The sequence below is a fragment of the Nematolebias whitei genome, chromosome 23 (assembly GCF_014905685.2).
Source record: "Nematolebias whitei isolate Nwh7 chromosome 23, NemWhi1, whole genome shotgun sequence".
Lineage (NCBI taxonomy): Eukaryota > Metazoa > Chordata > Actinopteri > Cyprinodontiformes > Rivulidae > Nematolebias > Nematolebias whitei.
The window spans coordinates 9,490,998-9,507,665 of record NC_056520.1 but is presented as its reverse complement, the minus strand read 5'-3'; the positions used below and the strand labels follow the sequence as shown (position 1 = coordinate 9,507,665).

The window sequence follows — 16,668 nt, the reverse complement described above, 5'->3', positions numbered from 1 at the left end:
TAAAACGAAGAAAAAGACAGAAAAAGAGTTACCTTTGGTGAGTTTTCTTCACTTTTATATATATATATATATATATTACGTAGTGTTTAGAGCATACATAACTTATTGGATCAAGAAAAATGATCAAATTTAGAAAGATACATCGTTAGCATTAATTTCTTATGAATTACTCGTATCGATTATTATCTCCAAACGATACATTTGATCACAATCCAGCAAATAATTTTAAAAAATCCAAACATTTTACTATGAAACGAAGAAAAAGACAGAAAAAGATAACCCTCATCGATCTCATTTGTCGTTCTCTGTTCTTTCTACATCTAAATGAAAGATTACCGAACAGTTTCCACCTTTTTTCTTATGCCTCGAGTTTGACAACAAAACCATTTTATTTGTAAAAGGCAACAATTTTGGCAACGTTTGGTAGAAATCTGTGTTGAAAGAACAATTTCTGCAGCTGTATAATGGTCCGAAACAACTTTAAATCTACAATCTGTGTAGTTTTTATGAGCTAAACAGCTTCTCAAACACATGCCTATACTTCAAAAATGCAGGAGTTGCAAAATGCTCACAGTAATTGTTGCAAGAATGAGCGGAAATCTGCAAGAAGGGTCCTGAAGCATTAATAGTTAATAGTTGGGGACACTACGTTTCTTTTCTTGTGCTGTCAGTTCTGCTGTCACAAGCAGCAGATTGTATTTTATGATTCGTTTTGAACTTTGACCAGTAATTAGAGGAAACGGGTGAAAGGACACGCGACGGGAGATAATAAGTTAACGGCAAGCAGTGAAAGGTTTACAATCTTAACATGGTGGCAGGTGTCCAAACGTGAAAGTGACTCAGCGTTTGTTCCGGTAGAATCCCCTCTTAATCCGGTGCTGGAAAACAGGTTCTCAAAGCTGAGAACTTTAGAGCAAGGATCAAGCCGTAGAAGAATAAGAATTGGTTTCCCGGGCATTAAGTCACGATCTTTCATACATCACGTTGTACTGTAGCTGACCTCTTTTGTATTTGTACCTTGGACAGTGTTTGGGGCTAACCTTCTCATGAGCAGCATTCTAGTGAGTCTTTAAGCCCAGGTGTTTTCCTGTCGCTGTAACAGGTGCTTAGAGTGAAATCTCTTGATGGTTGAGTCCTCAGCGTCACATTACCATGACCGCCGTTGCTGGGATGTTTGAGAAGTCCTCGCTTACCTATACCTAGAAGCGGCCGGTACAGGTTGTTTTCTTTGTTGCTGTGCATTATCTGATTATCTCACCAAGAGTGTTTTATTAAAACGGAGGTAGGTCAGTGCAGTAAGCACCCTACATACAACAAGCTTTTGCTTTATGAAGGTACAAAATGTGTTTGAGATGTCATTTAATTTGAATCTTTATTCTCTTATGGAAAAATGGTACACCAGTTTCCCCCATCGCTGAGGGATTTGCCTAATGAATGTTTTGGTCCTCAGTCGGAAAAGGGTGGATTGCTCTCTTCGGGTCGAGGGTGATGTTCTGCCTCAAGTGGAGGAGTTGAAGCATCTTGGGGTTTTGTTCATGAGTGAGGGAAGAATGGAGTGTGAGGTTGACAGACAGATTGATGCAGCGTCTGCAGTATTGTGGACTCTGTGCCAGTCCGTTATGGTGAAGAGGGAGCTGAGCTGTAAGGCAAAGCTCTCTGTTTACCGGTCGGTCTATGTTGCTACACTCACCTATGGTCATGAACTCTGGGTACTGACCGAAAGAATGAGATTGCAAATCCAGGCGGTTGAAACGAGTTTCCTCCACAGGATAGCTTGACTCTCCCTTAGAGATACGGTGAGAAGTTCAGTTATCAGGAAAGACTTGGAGTAGAACCGCTGCTCCTCCACGTTGAAAGGAGCCAGTTGAGGTGGTTTGGGCATCTGGTAAGGATGCTTCCTATGTGCCTCCTTAGCGAGGTGCTTTGGGTATTCCGACTGGGAGGAGACCCCGGAGAAGACCCAGGACACGCTGGAGAGACTATGTTTCTCAGTGTATCTGGGAACGCCTTGGAATCCTCCCAGAAGAGCTGGAAGAGGTGGCTTTGGAAATTGATGTCTGGGCCTCCTTGCTCAAGCTGCTCCCCCCGCAACCCGGCTTTGGATTGAGAGGAAGATAAAGGATGGATGGATGGATGGATGGATGGTAGATGGATGATTTTAGTTTTTGAAACAATGTTCTTCTGGACTCGTTTTGGCATGTCATTACAAGCTTTGAAAGGAACCTTTCTTACATTCTTACTTAGATGTAGCCACGCACCAAAATATAAAAGGGTACCTCACTTATTTTTCAAGTTATTTCACTCACAAGATTTACCTAAATATGCATTAATGGTGGCACCCATCTGGAATTTTTATGTTGCTACACTCGTTTTAGAAAGGAAACTTTCTTACGTCTAGATGTAACCACACACCAAAATGGAGAACATACCTTACTTATTTTTAAGTTATCATGCTCATAACATGGACATGCATTTATGGCCGTAGCCATCTTAGATTTTGACCTGGCAACCTAATTTTTCAATGGAACCTTTCTTACGCCTAGATGTAGCTACACACCAAAACATGCTCACAGTCCGGCCAGCTGGTCGGATGGACAATAGGTAGGTAGGTATTTCCAATTCCCTTTTTTCACTCCGCGACAGAGGACAATAAATGTGATACTCTAAGATCCTTAAATAAAATGTTAAATACCACCTTAGAACCTTTAGTGGTAAAGTTTCAGTGTCCTGGCCAATTAAGCTTTGAGTCGTATACAAACCATGACCAAACCAAGACTTATCAACTAAAAAGTGCATTTTTCTTTGTCAAATATTTTTCCCCTTAGAAAAGAAGTGGCTCATAAAAACAAACTAAAACATCTTTAAATAAATGGCCAGTCTAACACAAGAATAGTTTTTAGTCTTTATTCTAAATATACCCAAAAGTGTTAGACACCCAGATGACGTAATTCAGTTCACTTGTAGACTGGGGATGTAAAATGATTTGATAAGCAAAGAGCTGGGACCTCCAGAATGGACATCAGTTCTGGAGTTAAATCAGGAAGTGAAGATTGCAACACAAAGGATGTCTCGTGGACACGACAATACGTGACTGAGACTGACAGGGATTGCACTGAAGCCAGGGCTTGTACCGTGTAACTCCCCAGCATGTGGGGCTTACATATGTCACAGTGACCCAATGTTGTGCTCTGGTCGCATCAAGGGAGGATCGCTGCATTGTGCAACAAGAATTAAAACCTCATGACATCTGTGTCAGCCGTTCAGACACAAATACTGGACTCTTTACACAATATCGTGTCTTGACTACTGGCATCAGCCGGAATGTGGGTTCACCACTCTACATGTAGACTACAATTGCAAGCAAAGCAGAGATGGCTGTGTTTGGTTTAGTGCCATAACTCGGTGCCGTAATTCGGTGTATTGTTTTGCACTATTGGTGACTAGCGTATATCTTAGATCTTTTAGTGTACCATTGAGCGTTCGTTTAACGTATATCTTAGTTTATGTCTTGGATCCTTATTAACTGTTTCTCTTTACACTATATATTTTTGCTATTGTTGGATGTAACTGGGACCCTGTGTACAAAATTGTGTACCACATGCAACGCAAATGACAATAAAAAAACTTGAGTCCTTGAATAAGTGAGAGGCATGGACTGATGTTCAGCAGTAAATGTTGGTTCTTGATGACCATGGATGCTCTTTGGGTGTGTATAGTGTCACCAAGGGGACAGGGCTGATCCTGCCAATGCTATGAAGAAACGCAGGCAATACACCTGGCAGCACGATGTGGGGAGTCATAAGGAATGGCTTCAAGTCACCTCTGGTAAGGATTTTAAAGACCAGGGCAGCAGTGCACTACGTCAATGGCCTTCTCTTACCCCTTCTAAGACAGCATCCTGATTCATCCTTTTACAGTTTGTGAGATATATTATTTCAAATGGTCTAAAAGAGAAGAACAACATATACTTGAAAGTGCTGCTAAAGTAGTCGGGAATAGCAGGAATGTTGTGTAATAATTGTCACGGTTTTGGGGTGGCCCAGCAAACAAGATGCGAACAAACAGGACTGTCTGCTGCCATCTAGTTCTTCTGTTGTTTGTCAGGAAATGAGACATTACAGCAAATCAATCCCCCTTTGAACATGGCAAGAAACAAAAATGCTTTCGTCCCGCAGGCCAGCACTGTAATGGTCAGTAAAATAAAGTTACCAGATTACGGTAGTTATATCCCAAAACAAACACTTACTGCCTTGTATGTAATATGTTGACTTGCCAGGTTTGTTGTCCTTGCATGTTTACGCTTGACACTTTCTATTGGTTTTACTAGTACGTTTCTTCTTCTGCTGCTCCTGAATTGTTTATCCAATGCATACACGGAGGTCTATTTTTAGAAAAGCAGATAATTCTTATCAACACTGCAGACAAGTATCTGTTTAGTCTGAACTGCATGGTTTTTGACATGTGTACATCTGAATCTCTATGAAATTTCCATGGAAAGTACTTATAAATGGCCTGGTTGAGACGAGGCTGCTCTGCAGATTCTGAACACGGACAAAAGACAAGAAGTTATGCAGCAAAGATTCAATAAAGTTTAATTAGATGATGCAAACTGAGCTTTTTTTAATTGAATAAGACCCAAGAACTGGGGAAAAGATACTTTTAATTCTAGGCTTTTACATATCAGGACATAAAAGAAATGGTCTAATTTTTTACCAAGGGTAGACATCACGGTAAATTCACCCACAGCAATTGACAAATGACAATAAAACCTGAGAGTTGCATAACAAGCTCTACAAGCCTTAGCAGGTTAAGGTGCATGACAGGACGAATAGAAAAAAGCTGATCGAGAATGACTCGTTAGGAAAGGTTTCCTCGTCGCCAAAAACAACACGGCAGCACGACATTTGTTTGCAAACTTTGCCAGTTAAACTTTTTATTTTATTTTCTGTTGTACTTTAGGATCCACAACTTCTCCTCCTCCACCATAATCCTCAGCACTGGCTCCCCTCAGGGCTGTGTGCTGAGCCCCCTCCTGTTCACTCTGCTCACATATGACTGTGCACCTACCCATCCAGGCTGTAGTATTGTAAAGTTTGCAGATGATACCACGGTGGTGGGATGCATCATAAACAACGACGAGTCCAGCTACAGGCAGGAGGTGGAACACCTGGAGAGCCGGTGCAGGAAGAACAATTTTTACATCAATGTGAAGAATACAATTGGGGATTTCAAAAGGAGCAAACACACCTACCCCCATCCCCTCCCTACTCATAGTAGGATCTATAGTGGAAGTGGTCTCCAGTTACAAGTACTTGGGTGTGCACCTGAATGACAACCTCAGCTGGAGCAACAACACCACCAGCCTGATCAAGAAAGCTCATCAGAGACTTCCTCAGGTGGCTGAGGTGAGCTGGTCTGGGAAGCTCAATCCTCACCTCCTTCTACAGGTGTGCAGTGGAGAGCATCCTGTGCTCCAGCATCAACATGTGGCATGGAGGCTGCACAGCTGCAGAAAGAAAAGCTCTGCAGAGAGTGGTGAAGGCTGCACAGAAGTCTGTTGGAGTCAGCCTCCCCACTATCACAGACATCTACATCTCCAGATGTAGGAAGAGGGCCACCTGCATCATGAAGGACCCCACTCACCCAGCACACACACTTTTTGCCCCACTCCCCTCAGGCAAGAGGTTGCGGAGCATAACCAGAAAAATCACTGTAATACCACTTTAATTGGAGATTTGACACTTTGTGCTGTTGATTCTTACCCATAAGCTGCTGTATTCATACCCATCTGCTCACAACTGACTCATGTTCAGGCTCCTGTTGTATACACCATATTTTATTACATTATTATTGTTTAGCGTATATCTTAGATCCTCGTATACTGTTTCTTTTTGAATAGTTTATATTTATGCTATTTTTGTGTGTAACTGGGACCTTGAATACACAATTTTGTTCCACCTCATGTACCACATGTGATGCGAATGACAATAAATAACCTTGAACCTTGAACAAGAGACTGGTTGGATGTAGTTTTTCATGCACAACTTTGACATTTTGGTTAAAAGAACACTGACCTGGTGGAATCTGCTGTGTGCTTTTCAATGCTTCAGGTTAGATATCAGCATTTTAACAAAGGCCAGATCATTTTGATCAAGTCCTGATGCGTAAACCCTACAAGTGACAGAGGGTGTACCGTCTTGTTCCCATGACTGTGTATAGCCATATAAAAGATCATTGACAGTTTATGGTTTTACAACTCTTTCGTGCTTCTCTCCGTCATTTCTTGTCGGCATTTCAAAGACAGAATGTTCACTTTGTGTCCCTCCCACTTCTAGGTACCATCGTAATGAGATAATCCCTGATTATCACGTCACCTGCGGTAATGTAACACTCGATTACTTTATGAGGAATCGCAGCCAGGAGAGTGTGTGAAAGGAATGCTGCTCCTGTGATGATGGTTACAGGGATCCCTTCTGCTAGCTGCTTGAAATAAATCCCCCCTGACCTTTCTCCTTCTAGTCCCCCCTGCCTTTCAGCGCTGGCTAAGCAAAAACAGGAGGAAAACCTGAGTCATGGAGCCCTGACCACACTGCTTTATCATATAACGGGATAATAGTACACCTGATGGAATTTCTTCAAACGTTCCCTTGAGTGCTTAAGGATAGGAGGGGAAAGGGAATGTCACGCTGGGAGGAGAGAATAGAGATGTTTAGTCAACCCTCTGCTCTTACGTGACCCCAGGAAACACCTGTAGAGGCAACTATCATCCCTATGTTTATTCATAGGATATCCTTTTTGGGGTGGACTGCCCGTCTTTGTGTAAGGGATCAGAAAGAGAGCAAACAAAAGGCAGCTCCATCAGGGGAAAGTTAAGAAATCAACCTGGCTGATCTCTCGTACAGGAATCGACACCAAATCTTGTTTCTGAGAAACTGTGACTCTTTTTAGTTTGTTTAGAAAAGGCAAAACTACCGTTTCAAAACTATGCGCATCAAATTGAAATAAAGGAGCTACTACAATTCCAGCAAACGAAACACTGGACATATACCTGGCTTCAAACAGCAGTAAAACTCTAAACAGCACAACTTCAATATTAACTTTCAAATTGACAATGACGAATCAAAATCCATAGTTTATTGAACTTTTTAAAAATATAAAGTAAGTTTAGTTGTAGTCTGGTTACTGTAAATGAATACTTTCCCTTTTATTAGCAATATTAGCTGTTAAATATACGAATTTATTGCTGAAATGTTGAAACATTGCTGAATCCAGAGCATTAACTCCGCCCTAATGGTGTAAGCCAATCGCGTGAAGGCACAGTATCAGCTCAGCCAATAACGTGGCGCCAGTATTTTATCAGCCAATCAGCTTTGAGTAAGGCGGAGCTTAAATGTTTTGTTTTTTTTAACCATTAACGCTGGTTTGAGTCTTAACGGGTTACATAACACACGTAAGAGCCGGCTCTGCTCAAACATGTGTAGCTCACAAAGTAACCACACGTAGCCCGGAGCAGGAGTTTTCACAAGAGCAAGAAATTAATTGTCCGAGCTCCGGCTGACATGGAAAAAGTCAGCAAAGATGCCAAGACGAACCCGGCGGCGACGGCCAACTTTCTGTCGAAGGTTTTCTTCTGGTAGGTTCAAGCGAAGAGCTGCTAGCTTAGCCGCGGAAGTTAAAATAAGTCTGTGTCAGAGCAACAAATGCAACAAATTCAACTTAAAAAACAACAACATGGAAACTGCTCTGTGTTGACCACGTTTTCCTGCTTCTGACCCACGTCTTTTATTTTTTTAAGTGATTTATTTTCACGTTGAAACTCAAGATTTTGGATTTATGACCTCCAAATTACCCTCAACTTTGTGTAAATTTGTAGTCGGTCACAGAAGTTGGCTTTATTTATTTTATTTTTATATATATTCAGTGGTTAAGGTGAATATGCATCGTTTAATTTTTTTTTCATTCAGCCCAAAAGTTAGGTTGTTACTGCATCACCATTGAATAAGTATTTATTAAAAATAAAATAATAATAATAATAATAACCACATCACATGTATCATTAGAAAGGGCTTCTATTTCAGCTACTTTTTAGCTGTTTTCATGCTACATTTAGCTTTATCAGCTAATTCCACATTTTTTTAAGCTCCTTACACTTCTGTTAATTTTAGCTTATTTCTGCCTTTCCATCAATTTTTGCTCGTTTCAACTTTCCTATTTTTTCGGCTCATTTCTATTTATTTAAACCTAAATTTAGTAAATGTGTTCTTTCTGCTTGCTCTTCAATTTAATCCACGTTCCATTTCAGCTGTTTTTCAGCAAATTCTTCACTAAAATTAATTATATAGGCGTAATGATAAAAATGTTGGAGCATTTTAAATCTAGCCTGACGTGCCCATAAAGGCTTAAATTAATGTAAAAACAGCAGTGACCCACAAGCCAAATATCTTGCTTATTTCTTGGTCAAATTAGACAAAGTTTAAAAGCTGAATTTATGAAGATTCGTACAAAAGCTACTGAAATCTAGAGAAATTGCATTTCCTGCGAAAATGCAGTGTGAATGCTTATTAGTGAAGAATTTGCTGAAATTAGCTAAAAACATGCTGAAATGTAGCTGAAACTGAAGAACAAGCCTAACTTAGCAGAAGCAGAAAGAACGCATATTTACTGAAGTAGGTTTGAAAAAACTGAAATCAGCACAAATTAGGTAAAATAGCTGAAATTGGTTAAAAAAAAAACTTGAAAAGTAGCTGAAAAGGCAGAATGAAGCTTAAACTACCAGAAAAAAGTGGAAGGAGCTGAAATGAGCTTAAAAAAATGTGGAATTAGCTGATAAAGCTAAATTTAGCACCAAAACAGCTACAAAGTAGCTGAAATAGAAGACAAAGCTGAAACTAGCAGAAAAAAGCTGAAAGGAGCATAAAAAGTTGAAATTAGCAGAGATATGTTAATTAGGCTGAAAAGTAGAAGAAATTGCCATGGAAAATTTGGATTTATCTGAAAAGAGCTGAAATGAGCTAAAATGCTTTAAAAAGTAGCTGAAAAGGTAGAACAAGCTTAAATTAAATTATCAGAAGAAAACAGAAAGAGCACATGTTTACCCAATTAGGCCGAAAGAAGCAGAAATGAGCACAAAGTGGAAATTCTGACAAAAGCAGAAACTGGCTAAAAAACCAACAGCTGATAAGTAGCTAAAAAAGCAGACAGAAGCTTAAATTGCCAAAAGGGAGAGGATAGAGCACATTTTTGCTGAATTAGGCAGAAAAAAGTCAAAATGAGTGCAAAAGATGAGGCATTAGCTAAAAATAAATTTAGCATAAATTCATTCAACCCTTTATCTTATACAGGTTAGTCTAAAAACAGCTAAATAGTAGCTGAAATAGTTGCAACTTGCATAAATAAGCGGAAATTAGCAGGAAGAAGTTAGAAGCATAAGAAAATAGTTATCTATCTAGATAGATAGATGTATAGATATTGTAGTTGGCAGAATCTATAAGGAGCACAAAACAGCTGAAAAAACATCTGAAATTAGCTGAAAGAAGCTGAACCAGAACAAAATGTGAAAGGAGCAGTAAAAGGTTTTAAACGGCTCTAAAGATCTGAAGGATGTAAAATGAGCTCAACTCATTTTATATGAGAAAAAAGTTAGTCAGCTCAAATGGACAGGTTCTTCTCGGTTGAATCGTTTTGTCGTTCGTCTGAAACATTTCATCTGTCTGAGACCATGTGACAGAACTATAAATAGCACCTTCTCAAAGTGGACAAACCAGTTTGCTGGGGGCATCCAGAACCAGCTTTTCACATGTAAAAGGAGCACCACCAGTCTAACAATGGAACACCAGTAACCTAACAATAGATCGTTAGTGCCCTGATAGCCGCTTGCTACTCACGCAACTAGCCCGTCCTCCATCATCCAGGTAAACAAATCCAAAACTAAAGACGGATCACTTCGAGCACGGTCCACGTCTATGGTTTCAGTTAACGGCTTAAAACACAAACGAGCGACGTACTGTTTACCTCGGAGCTGCAGCGCGTCGTATTCAACTGATTCGTCACATCTGGAGTCGTTTGTTTACTTTAGTCACAAGGTTTAGCTGATTTAGCAGCTGGAACCGAGCTTGGATTTGGTTGTTTCGGCTGATGCTTCACTTTAAATGGAGTGAAATCAACACCCACTCAGCTAGACATCAGGTTTCTCTATGGTTGATGTCAATATTTAGACATTAGAGCAGCTAATAGTTAATACACATGAATTATTTAATATTTTTGCTATGTATTTAACAAAATAAAACAATAATTAACCTTTTAATCTGCACTTTTAAAGAACGTGTACACATAAAAATGCAATGAAGGGCAGTTTTGCTAAAAAAAACTAAATATGAGCTACAGTTATTGTTGCTTTACTTTGTAACCGGTTGAACAGTTGTTGATTAAAAAAAAAAAAAAATAGCCGATATCGGCCATTTAATCGATCATCTCTAGTCTCAGATATCCATTTTATCACAAACTGCAGGTGTTTCAAGTCCTGGTCCTCGAAGTCTACCATCCTTCAGGTTTTAGCCGTCACCCAGCTCAAAACACTTGATCCAATGGTTGAAGTGCCTCCAGTAGGCCTGTCACGATAAACAATAAATCAATTAATCAATTAATCACATGATAAATGAAAATTATTGACCTCATTTTCATTTATCGGCTTTATCGTTTCTTCGTGTCTCTCTTTCTACTGAAGACACTGGATGACAAAAAGCTCAACTCTGGTGCTCTTCACTGACCCCTCCCTTTCACTTTTCTCTTTAAAATCTGTTTTAACTGTCAAAAATCGTGTTTTTGGATCGTTAAAAGCAGCTAAGCTACGAGCTAAGCTAACAGGCCGACTTGGGGGAGAAAAAAATCTCTGTCTTGTCGAAGCTCCAAAATTCACGGTTGAAACCCGTGCCTTCGTATAAAAAGTTGTTTTTCTCTGAAAAAGAAGTTGAGAACTTGTTTACTGATTTTTTTTTTCATTAAAAGCTTTGTGTGAAAAATGCTAAAGAGCTCAAACCACAGCGAGCGTCCGCCATTTTGAGAACTGAGGACAGCCCGTGTCACGTCAAGGGGCCTCCCTCCCATGTTCTTAAAGAGACACGCTGTTCACTCCCTCACTATCCATCCTTTGGGTCAAACAGTCTTATACTGCCATCCGGTGTTCGAAAAAAGGTACTACACACAGAACAAATTAACAAACATTTCTTCTTAAATTTGACAATAATTACTAATTATTGTAAAATTTCTAATAATATCGTTTATCGCAATAATTTCTGAGCCAATCACCCAGCAAAATTTGTTATCGTGACAGGCCTATCTGGACGGTAGGCCTGTCACGATAACGAATTTTGCTGGGCGATTGTCTCAGAAATAATTGCGATAAACAATAATATTGTTTGAAATTTGACAATAGTTAATAATTATTGTCAAATTTAAGAATAAATGTTGGTTGATTTTTGTTTGTAGTACCGTTTTTTGACCACCGGATGGCAGTATGACTGTTTGAACCGAAGGATGGATAGTGAGGGAGCGAGCAGCGTGTATTTTTAAGAACATGGGAGGGAGGCCCCTTGACGTGACACGGGCTGTCCTCAGTTCTCAAAATGGCGGACGCTCGCTGTGGTTTGAGCTCTTTAGCATTTTTCACACAAAGCTTTTAATGAAAAAAATCAGTAAACAAGTTCTCAGCTTGTTTTTTCAGAGTAAAACAACTTTTTATACGAAGGCACGGGTTTCAACCGTGGATTTTTGGAACTTTTATCAGATGGAGGTTTTTCCCTGTGGTCGGCCTGTTAGCTTAGCTCGTAGTTTAGCTTCTCAGCTGATTTTAACAATCCAAAAATGCGATTTTGGCTCGTTAAAACAGATTTTAAAAAGAAAAGAGAAAGGGAGGGGTCAGTGAAGAGCACCAGAGTTGAGCTTTTTATCATCCAGTGTCTTCAGTAGAAAGAGAGACACGAAGAAACGATAAAGCCGATAAATGAAAATGAGGTCGATGGTTTTTATTTATCATGCGATTAATTGATTTATTGTTTATCGTGACAGGCCTACTGGATGTTTTTTTGTGTGTGCGTGTGTTTTGAACCGCTGTGTCATGACTGTTTCAGATGAGTTGACGGGGGAGAGGGTGCGCCCCGAAGGCCATCTTGGCACCAGCAAACTGTTTTTTCCCACTAATGGAGTATGCTGTTTGTGGGAATCAGTTGTGTTTGTTGTGGCTCCTCAGATCGAAGAAGTCCTTTTGGATGAAGGACGAAACGTCTCGGCAAAGAAAAGAAACCGTCCAGATGACCTGACTGAACAGTGTTGGATTATTACCTGGATTATTGAGCATGAACTTGTGTGTCTCTTCAGGATGTCCTAAAGTTCTACAGAAGCTTTTTATTCGCCTGTCCGGTCAGTTCTGGTGTGCCGAAGCAGAAAACGGTAAAAAAAAAAGTGCACGACGGTGGCCCTCAAGGACCAGTATTGGGCCGCTGCTTCAGTGTTGAGCACTTTGGGAATTTAACACGCAGCCCTCCACTTTGAAAACAGACTTCATGTAATTATTTTACGACTATAAAACTGAAATGCTGCTGAAAACAACTGAAAAGGCTCCTAAACACAAACTGTTTGTGTTTTGCGACGCAAACTGGTTCCGGGCAGTTAAATCTGTTTCACGTCTCATTTCTCGCTTCCTATTTACCGTCACAGTGGCGTTTTCTGGATTATTTTATGGTTCTGTAGGTTTTTAACCGCTCTGAGTGGAGAGTGGCACTGCTGAATGAATCCACTGTCCTCATTTCTCCGTCAGGTGGCTGAATCCTTTGTTCCGCATGGGCTCCAAGCGCAGGCTGGAGGAGGACGACATGTACGAAGTTCTCACAGAGGACCGGTCGGAGAACCTGGGGCAGGACCTGCAGAGGTAGAGAAACTTCAAACACTCAATTCTGGTTGCAACCCAGTGGACTCTGACCAACGAATCAGTCATTCAACCTTTATTTCTACAGGTTAGTCTCATTGAGTCACGAGGACTCGTTTACAAGAGAGACCTGTTTTTAACTAAGAACACAGATGAGGTACAGACGACGATAATCTACAGTAAAAATGGTGTTCAGGTGCAGAGTGAGAAAATACCTTTTCGCCGAGGTCGGTCTGCACTGAGGGAACGCTGCAGGTAATGATGTTCTGAGAGTGCACGCTGTAACTGCACTGACGACGTGACAACTGGGAGGAGCTATAAGAAGGCACCAGACCCAGGAGGGATTTCTAGATGAAAATGAACCAGTGTGAGATCCTACGTGTAGATGATGAAGACCATCTGACCAAGGAGAACAGGGTGCAGTGATGGTACTAGTTACAACCGGTTATGAATCTTAGCGCACCGTGGTAGACAGCGTCCGACATCTGCAAGGTACAAGCAGGGCGTTCATGTAAATAAGGTCACCATAGTCAAGGCGTTTTCTGGCGTTCAGAGTTAAGCAAGCTCTATTTCTGGTAAAGAAACCCAGTTTTAATTTCAGTTTTCTTAAGTTTTTGATATGTGGTTTAAAAAGAGAGACGTGTATCAACCAAAATTCCCAAAGTATTTGTAAGGATCTACAAACTCATGAGGAACAGCATTTGTAGATGAAATGGAAGGAAGGACTGCTGGTACCAACTTCCTGTTACAACATCTCCGCATGTAGCAACAGTTTGAGACGAAACAGGTCTGACTGAATGACGTCTAATGCAGACTGTAGAAGCTGGAAAACCTCGGAAACTGCGTTAGCTCGACAATAAACTGTTGCATCATCAGCAAAGAGATGCAAGGAGGCGTCAGGAATGCTTTGATCTACATTATTTATATAAACTGTAAACAGACTGGGTCCTAAAACTGAGCCTTGTGGCACACCATTAGTGACCGTTGGGTAACTAGATGAAGTACCATTATGCCGAACACATTGTCTCCAACCTGAGAGATAGTTTGAGAACCAGCAAACGGTGTGAAGCCAATATCTGAGAGCATGTGACACAAGATATGGTCAAATTATTCAAATTCTTAAAACGGTTCCAAAACTCGAGATGAACCAATTTATAAATAAAAAAAAAACATTTTAAATGGGCTCTTTAGGCACAAAGATACCAAAGATGAGTCCGATGGACAAACTGCTCTTTTAGGTGATTTCCAGAAAGTCGTTGGCTGAAAACTTTTATTGGTTTTTAAGCACACGATGTCGGAGCAGGCACAAAGGACCGGACAGAAAATCGGTACTAAAGCAGCCAAAGTCCAAAGAAAACCGCTGACGGACCTTCAGAAATTCTGCAGGACTGTCGATCAAGACCGATATAATGGATCGCAGTTTGGAAGCACAGCGTAAAACAAATGAGCGCTACTTTAATGTTTTTTTACAGTTGGTTTTTATATTTGTGTGTAAATTTAACACTTAAAGCGTCACGTCCCGCTCTGTATGTGATGGTGGCTAAACCCCGTCTCAGTTTTCAGAGAAGAATGACCGCAGTGTTGAAGGGTAGCAGCCGTGTAATGTTAATATTATGGGATATCAGTCAGTTGGTTCTAGAAGAGTTGAAATTTATGATGGGCTGATAGAAGCTCAGTTGTTGTCCACTGAAATGAAAGGCAGGCTCGTTTCTTTGGGATGTTTGTAACTTTCTCTAAAGGTTTTTGGATAACGAAGCCAAAAAAAAAAGTTTTTCATTTTATCCGTCAGGCTTTTTATTCGCCCGTCCTAAGATGGGACGTATCACGTATGACGCTGTTCGTCCGTGGACCATTTCTTATCCAAACTCTAAAATTGTTCAACTTTTAACACTTTTGTGTTCACACTTCAGGCCTTTATGCGCAATTCTCATTAGATCCGATGTTTTTTTTTTTTGCGTAATCGTATACGTAATTTAAATGGGACTGTCATTAGATTCCATTGTGAAGAGTCTATGACCTTGAAGTGACCCCGCATCACGGAAGACGTGACGTCGCACGCATCATCATAAATATGGATGCTACACACGCTAGCTAGTATGTGTGGATTGATTTTGAAGTTGTGCAAGCAGAACTGATAAGTTGCAGTTCCTGTGAAAATGCACTGTGAGTGCTTGTTGCTGAACAACAGCTGAAATGAGCTAAAACATGCTGAAATATAGCTGAAATGGAAGAACAAGCCTAAGTTGGCAGAAGAAAGCCGAAGGAACATATTTGGTTTAAATAAGCAGAAATGAGCACAAAAATCAGAAAATTAGCTAAAGGAGCTGAAATTGGCCACAAATAGCTGAAGAGTAGCTGAAACGTCAGGAAGACGCTTAAAATACCAGAAGAAAGCGTAGAGGGCACAATTGTGCCCAATTAGGCTTAAATTTGCAGAAATGAGCACAAAAAGTGGAAATTATCAGAAAACAGCAGAAATCTGACCCCCCCCAGCTGAATATTAGTTAAAAAAGCAGAAAGAAGCTTAACTTACCAGAAGGAAGTAGAGAGAGCACATTTTTGCTGAATTAGGCTACAAAAGTTTAAATGAGTGCAAAAAACTGTGGAATTAGCTGAAAATTCTGAAATTAGTATAAAATGGCTAAATAGTAGCTGAAATAGCAGAAAAAGCTGAAACTAGCATAAATAAGCTGAAAGGAGCATAACGAGCTGAAATGAGCAGAAAGGAGTTATAAGAAGCACAAAAATATTGTAGTTAGCAGAAAGGATTAGGAAGGAGCTCAAAACGGCTGAAAAAAACAGCTGAAATTTGCTGAAAGTAGCTGAAAAACAGATTAAATTTGCACAACGAGGCCAAATGTGGCCCTCATTGACATCTTATCTGGCCCCCAAGATGCTATTTTAAATGTAAAATACTTTTTTTTTTATCACTTTAATGTTTTTCAGTAATCTTTGATTATAATGTCAAAAGTGCAAGAGAACATCAGATGAGACTCTTGTTGAGGAACCTGCAACCAATAAAAGATGTTGGGTATCCAACTTGAGTTGATGTAGATTCTGAAACCGACCCTTAGTTTGAAAACTGTTTTAACTTTGGCCCCCTTTTGTAAGTGAGTTTGACACCCCTGCAGTAGTCCCTCGCTACTATGCGGTTCGACTTTTCGCTGACTCACTGTTTTGCGGGTTTTCAATGTAAGTCTGTACAGGACACACGATTGGCTGATTGATGGAAGACGACCAATCGGAGCATTGTGCTCTGTATCCCGGGCACAAGTGAGGGACTACTGTACTTTATGGTTGTACTTGAAACCCTTTGTTTCCTAGATTGTCCCCATCTGTCCATCCATAAGACAGGAAGTTGTCCATGGTGTAACTCCACAAACGTTTAGGACAGAATGTCCTCGGACTACGGCTCCACGTTGGATCTCTATTTTCACTAAGACCACTTCCACCAAAGAAATCTTGAGTTGTTACGGTGGTCTCCTCTGATCATAAATTGGTTTAGAAAGGCTGGTAGTCACCAACAGGTGATTTCTCCACATTGATAGCTGCAGTTTCATGTTTTCACATGTTCTTAAATGAACGTTTTTGTTGATTTATGTCGTGTACAATGTTATTGATGAAATTGACCTTTCACCCCACCACCATCATGCAGATACTTAGACACATCCATTCACAGTGTTTCCTCTAGATTACTTGCCTTGGCAGAGCGCTCATCTCTTCCATGGTTTTTGTCGACGGTGGGGGGG

At 40.4% G+C, this 16,668-nt stretch overlaps 1 protein-coding gene across 1 annotated transcript in view; it reads left to right on the top strand.

The window, feature by feature from the left end:
- Positions 1–7,454: 7,454 nt before the first annotated feature.
- The window catches only part of abcc4 (ATP-binding cassette, sub-family C (CFTR/MRP), member 4), a 48,012-nt gene continuing 38,798 nt past the window's right edge, over positions 7,455–16,668 (top strand). Inside the window, 3 exon segments of the mRNA XM_037696436.1 lie at positions 7,455–7,633; positions 12,812–12,922; positions 14,659–14,687. Coding sequence (XP_037552364.1) covers positions 7,560–7,633; positions 12,812–12,922; positions 14,659–14,687 — 214 coding nt within the window. The 5' untranslated portion in view covers positions 7,455–7,559.